At 38.3% G+C, this 6547-nt stretch overlaps 1 protein-coding gene across 1 annotated transcript in view; it reads left to right on the forward strand.

The window, feature by feature from the left end:
• Positions 1-6547, forward strand: part of LOC106869036 (thioredoxin, mitochondrial) — an 18811-nt gene that overhangs the window by 5085 nt on the left and 7179 nt on the right. Inside the window, exon 2 of the mRNA XM_014914540.2 lies at positions 2339-2615. Coding sequence (XP_014770026.1) covers positions 2349-2615 — 267 coding nt within the window. The 5' untranslated portion in view covers positions 2339-2348. The remainder of the gene's footprint in view (positions 1-2338; positions 2616-6547) is intronic.

Raw genomic sequence — 6547 nt, forward strand, 5'->3', positions numbered from 1 at the left:
AGTTAGGTGCTGGAGTGTATGTAGCGAGTTAGGTGCTGGAGTGTATGTAGCGAGTTAGGTGCTGGAGTGTATGTAGCTAGTTAGGTGCGGGAGTGTATGTAGCGAGTTAGTAAAGGAACTGCAGTAATGAAAGAAGAGACAGTGTCTTTATATGAGCCAATATTTGAAAGGTGTTGCTCAGTATTTGTCAGTGGCATTGTCATCTTTCGGTAGCAGTCTTGGCTATTGCTAGGCATAGTAGCAATACTGTTCGAGTGAAATAAGCTGTTACGCCCATATTAAGGAGCCAAGCTGGACACAAGTCTCGAATCTTTTGATCACTCAGTAGGAACAACTCAAACTCCAATACTTATGTCCACTTTGTTATGTTTCCATGGGTCAGACTAAATTTACTGGGGCAGTTTTCTATGGCCAGATGCCTTTCCTTTTCCCAAACCCTTGCCTACTTCCAAACAAGGAAATATTTCCCCATGGCCAGTCATGTTTTTTCATGGAAGACCACCTGAAATGAAAGACATTGTTTGGATGCTGATAATGCTTGTCTACAATCATCACACACACACACACACACAGTGGCTTATAGTAGAAGTCACTTGCTGAAGGTGCTGTGTAGTGGAACTGAACTCAAATTCACAAGCAAGCTAATGCCTTGTATTTGTTCCTACTGTCTATACTTTGTGTCTAAATCCTGCCAAACCCTACTTTGCCTTTCATCTTTTTGGTGTTGATGATTAAATTCCAGTCTGGGTCAGGGCTTGATTCTTCTGTCTCTCTTCCTTTCTCTCTAGAAGAAATCAGCCGTAAGAGGCCCTGAAAGAGAGAGAGAGAGAGAGAGAGAGAATCTTCTCTGGTTTTAATAAACTTAAGATACACTCTTTATTCTTTTTTACTCTTTTGCTTGTTTCAGTCATTAGACTGTGGCCATGCTGGAGCACCGACTTTAGTCGAGCAAATCGACCCCAGGACTTATTCTGTACGTAATAGTGATTTCAAGCAATTTTGGGGGCAGGGTAAGTCGGTTACATTGACGCCAGTGATCAACTGGTACTTATTTTATCGAACCCTGAAAGAATGAAAGGTGAAGTCGACCTCGGCTGAGTTTGAACTCAGAACGTAGGCTTCATTTACCAAAATACTATGGAAGCCCTCTAACATAAGTAACACTTGTATTTTGTTGTATCATGATTAGTAACTGTTTCTGGTTGAATTAGTTCCTGGCCTGAAAATGTAGAGACCCTGTCTTTAGGCTGCATTTGCTGCAATGTCAAAGTAATTTTGCTTGTTATGTGCCATTCATGGTTGTTTCCTTGAAATGTGAAGTGATTGTGTCTTGGAGTTGGTGAAATGATCTCAAGTTGTCCAGCCATATTCCTGGAAGCAACACAGAAAAGTATTTAGGTTATTTACTCTACTATTTGTGCCATCTTACTGTTCTTTTTGAGAAGATTTATTGTGGGAAGATAGAAATGAAATTTTATGACCTCCATATTTCTTTAATGGTTAGCCATGCTACATGGCAGTAAAACATGGGCTGCAGAGGACATGTTAATGCCTGAAAGAAGTGAAGCTACTATGCTCTGCTGGATATGCAATGTCGGTATGCATGTATGACAGAGTGTGTCTTCAGAGAAAAATCGGGTACGACAGGCATCAGATGTAGTATGCAAGAGAGAAGACTGCACTGGTATGGCCATGTGATGTGTATGGACAAGGACAGCTGTGTAAAGAGGTGCCAGACCCTAACTGTGGAGGAAACCTGTGGAAGAGGTAGACCCAGGAAGATGTGGAATGAAATGATAAAATATGGTTGTGGAGTTTCACAGATGGGATAATAATGAACTGAGACTTTTGGTGGATTGCTGTGCTTGAAGAACCATGTGAAGCTAGTCGTGGCCAGTGCCAAACACTCTCAATAAGGATGCCATCTTATAGCAGATATCATTTCCAAGTGATCTGGTATTGATTATTGAAAGTTAGGTAAATGGAGACATGTTATATTAAGAGTCCTGTTTAAATATATTTACGCTGGATTTGAAACCAAAACTCTGGAATTGTTCTTCTAACCTGTCCATCTGTCTGTCCATTCATCTCTCCATCCATATGTTCAGAATTTCATAGTCTGAAAACTCCACTTTTTAAGATGGTAAGGTTAATTTAAAGAGAATTTGGCTACTATTTTTAGCAAATCTAGAAACTTTGTAGAACTTTCCACATTGTTAGCTTAAAATTATTTTGTATTTAAAACACAAACTTCTTCAATATGCAGAAGGTACAGAATATTGAATTATAAAATTGCCAAATGATTAAAATTTCCTCTTTTAATTTTTGCTTGGTTCAGGTCTGTTGAAATGGCTGGAAGACAGTTCTCTAGATTGATTCCTTTATGTAGAAACATCCCAAAACATAGGATTTCATTCCTTGCTACCAGATGTCTTCATCAACGATCCATGTTAAGTGGAGCAAAGTCTCAATTGCTTCTGATTACATCAAATAAACAGATTAAACCATATTCTTCAGCTGCTGCTTTGGAATGCATCAACATTCAAGATGAAAGTGACTTTGAGAAGCGAGTTCTGGACAGCCCAAAACCTGTCATTGTTGATTTCCATGCTTCGTGAGTTTTTTTACTTTTTCCTTTCTTTCATTTTAAATTTCCATTCTTTATTATTCAAATTGGTTTATCTTTTGATTATGCTGATTGACCAGCTGAGATACCTGCCTAAAAATTACCGTTAGTAAGATCTCTGTTTACAGCCATGAAACATTTTTTGTCAAATTTCAACATTTTTCAAAAAATTAAAATCTATGTTAATCGGTAGGACCAATTTGACGAAAAAATGAGCAGAGTCTGGTAGTGAACCCGTGTTGTTGTCATTTTTGTGTATTGTGCGTAAAATGGTGAAATTTTACACTTTGGGGCAGATTTCTTTAAATTGATGTCACAATGGCCAATGCGAAAAATGCTGAAATTTTACGATTTTTGAAAAATCGATTTTTTTAAAGTTTTAAGTGCATAAGTGACCACATGGACATAAGCCCCACACGTGTCAAGTTTCATTATGGTCTGTTGGATAGTCTTGGAAGAGTCAAAGTAACAAATTCACAAACACAAACTTGCCATTTATTATTCTAGATTATGTGACACTTTAGTCATTGTTGTTGTTTAGCTCAGATCAGCCTCGTATCAGCAGAACTAGAGTCAGTGGTATTCTTACCATGACCTCTCCATCTTTCTCTCAGGCTTTGCACATCTAAGACTACATTATTGAATGTATTCCTCTTTTTTCAAGATAGTAAGGAGTGATTTAAGAGATATTTAGCTTATTTCTTGCAGATTTGAGCGACCACATTTGTTTTTCCTTGAGATTTTAGCTGCCCAAATGAAGTAGACGTTTATGTGTCCATCCATGGCAATCACCACAATATTTATGAGATTATCTTGTACAGAGATTTACTGGTCTGTATGAGAAATTATCATTATTAATGGAATTGGTCTCAAGCAGCCAGAATCATTAGCATGTGGAACAAAATGCTTAACAGCATTTTTTCCAGTTTTATGTTCAAATCCCACCCAGGCCAACTTTAGTCTTTCATCCTTTCAGGGCCAGTGAAATAAGTACCAGCTTCCCACTGAGGTTCATGTCATTGACTAACTCTCCAACTCCCCAAAATTTCATGCTTTTGACTTTAGTAGAAGGAACTATTAATGGAATTGGTAGAGTTTTAGATAAAATGCCTTCGAGTGTTTCATTTCATCTCTTTATGTACACAGTTCAAATCCTGCTGTAGGCAGCTTTGCTTTCATCCTCCAAAGGTCAGTATAATAAAATAACAGCAGCTGTTGTTTTTTAGCTTCAGTTCAAACCTGAATACAAGAGAGCCATAACTATGCCATCATTAGATACCATAAACCCAAAGCCATGTTATTTCATGTTGTCTTCAGATAGTCAGCTGTGATATGAGATTTGGTTGCTGTTTCTAGTAGGTCAAATGGCCAAATAGTGGTGCTCTCCCCTGCTGCAATGTTTAACCATATTTTTGTGAAAAAAAAAACTGACTTTGTTTCAATTAATTTTGAAAATAATAAAGAATTTTGTAGAATTACTTTGTCATTTATTAAGCTGATGTTTGAAAATTAAATTAACAAGAAATTTCAATGCCAGGTTTTAATTTAGATCACTTTAAGACGAGAAGTTGGTATCATAGAACCAGGGGTGGTGGTCTCAGAAGGATTGGTATCAAAAGGGTCAGATATCATCATATGTTTGTTTTCCATGCTGGCATGGGTTGGACAGTTTGACAGGAGTTGGCCAAGCCAGGAGCTGTACCAAATTCCTGAGTCTGTTTTGGCATGGTTTCTATGGCTGGATACCTTTCCCGTTGGCAACTACATTACAAAGTGTACAGAATGCTTTTTACATGGCACCATCACCAATGCTTTTTGGGTGTTAGGGAATGAGATGTGGGTCAATCTATTTAACTGCTGTTCTCCTCCACCCATCCCTCATGCTGTGTGACTTTGTTTTTGAATTATAAAATCCTTATTGATGGAAGAATATGAAGTATCACATTAAATGCTCCAGCATGACAAAGACCTCATACAGATTAAATGATTTAGACCAGTTAAATCCCTTTACTTCTTTATAAATATCCCCTGCTCTCCTGTAAATATATTCACTTCCTTGCTTTCATACACTGACAAAACTTTCTGTTGTTTTTCCTTCTCCCACTTAACTGATATTTCTTTAATAATTAAAGGAATCTGTTTAATTAAACTTCTGTGTTGAGATGTCTTATTGTATAAACACCTTGTTCCCTCCTCCCTCTTCTTCACACGGAGTTTGTTGTCTGGTTGCTGTGAAATGTGGAGAAAGTTGATATTTTTATCTGCCACCCTTTCCATGGTCGACTCAAAACCTCCTTTGGTTCTGCATTTTCCTCTGATGTTTATTTTGTTTGTGTATTGGATGTCACCATCTTGTCCAGTGAGGAAGGGAGAGAAGCCATCATATTACTTTGATCACTCAATCAAGGAGCAATTGTGGAAACTTTTGCTATTTCTCCATTACTCTGCTGCTGATGCTGCTGGCTTAACCTCAGTCAATCTCCCAGATTACAATCATCTCCACTACCATTATCGTTATCGTTGATTTAATTCCTGTTTTCCATGCTGAAATTAGTTGGTCTGCTTTATCACATTTCTTTAATTTCTTTGTCTTGCTACCACTCTCTCAATTCCCTTCTACTCTTCCTACCACTCACTCAATTCACTTCTACTCCTCCTACCACCCTCTCAATTCCCTTCTACTCCTCCTACCACTCACTCACTTCACCTCTACCCTTCCCAGCACTTTCTCAACTCCTTCCTTCCTTGTCTTGTATCTAAATTTCTTTGTTTTCACAATATGTAGTTTTTTATTTCAATGTAATAATAATAATCAATAATATTTACAATTAAAAAATAATATTTAAATGAAACTAAAATAAAAAGGAAAGGAGAGAAGAAAAAAAGAAATAAAAAGAAAAATTAAGCTACAAAATACTTAGATTCTTTCAGTTTCCTATAGTTCAGAGCGCCTCATGTGCCCACACCATCATCCATGCAGCCACACATTACAGACGCACACACTTACACATCTACATGTCACCATGTCACATACTTACACTCTCACATACATATGTGCACCTTCGTTTTGGGATCACCAACACTTTATTATCTCCCCTTCTTCCTAGCTCTCCTGTCTAACTACCTCTGTCCAGCCAGCCACCATGATTGACCGCTAGCTCCAAAAGCTTTTTTCATTCTCTCACTGTTTGTTTCCTCATGTTCCTTTCAGTTGAAGATATGTGACATGCTATACAAACTTGTCCAACCATTGCATTTTCAGATGTATGAACTTTAAACCTCACAGAGGCAATGACTGGTGACCAAGACCTTTGCTGCTGTGCTTGAGAGGACTCATCAAGCCAAGTGCACCCGTGCTGGTGGCATGTAGGGAACACCTTTTGAGCATTGGGCCTCATGGAGGCAAAGTGGCTGAGTTCCTTTCGAGTGTTGGGCCTCATGTTGGCAGTGACTGATATCTTTGGCATTATGTCATGCTTGAGAAGAAAACCCATGAAGCCGAGCAAAATTGCAGTCATGGCAGATACCGGTGTCACGCTAATTGGCACTCGTGTTGGTCGCATGTAAAAGTACCCCGGTGTCATGCAAATAGCACCTGTGCTGGTGGCATGTAAAAGCACCCATTACACTCTCAGAGTGGTTGGCGATAGGAAGGGCGTCCAGCCATAGAGACCCTGCCAAATCAGACTGGAGTCAGCTGCAGCCCTCCAGCTTGCCAGTCCTGGTCAAACTGTCCAACCCATGCCAGCATGGACAACGGAGGTTAAATGATGATGATGATAATGAAACTATATTAGCTTGAATTTAAACTCAGTCTGTATTAAAATTATGTGCGTGCATCTGTATATATATATATATATATGTATATATATATATATATGTATTTTATTTAAAAACAGCAGAAATATCACAAAAACTGTT

The sequence above is a fragment of the Octopus bimaculoides genome, chromosome 4 (genome assembly GCF_001194135.2).
Source record: "Octopus bimaculoides isolate UCB-OBI-ISO-001 chromosome 4, ASM119413v2, whole genome shotgun sequence".
Classification (NCBI taxonomy): Eukaryota; Metazoa; Mollusca; class Cephalopoda; order Octopoda; family Octopodidae; genus Octopus; species Octopus bimaculoides.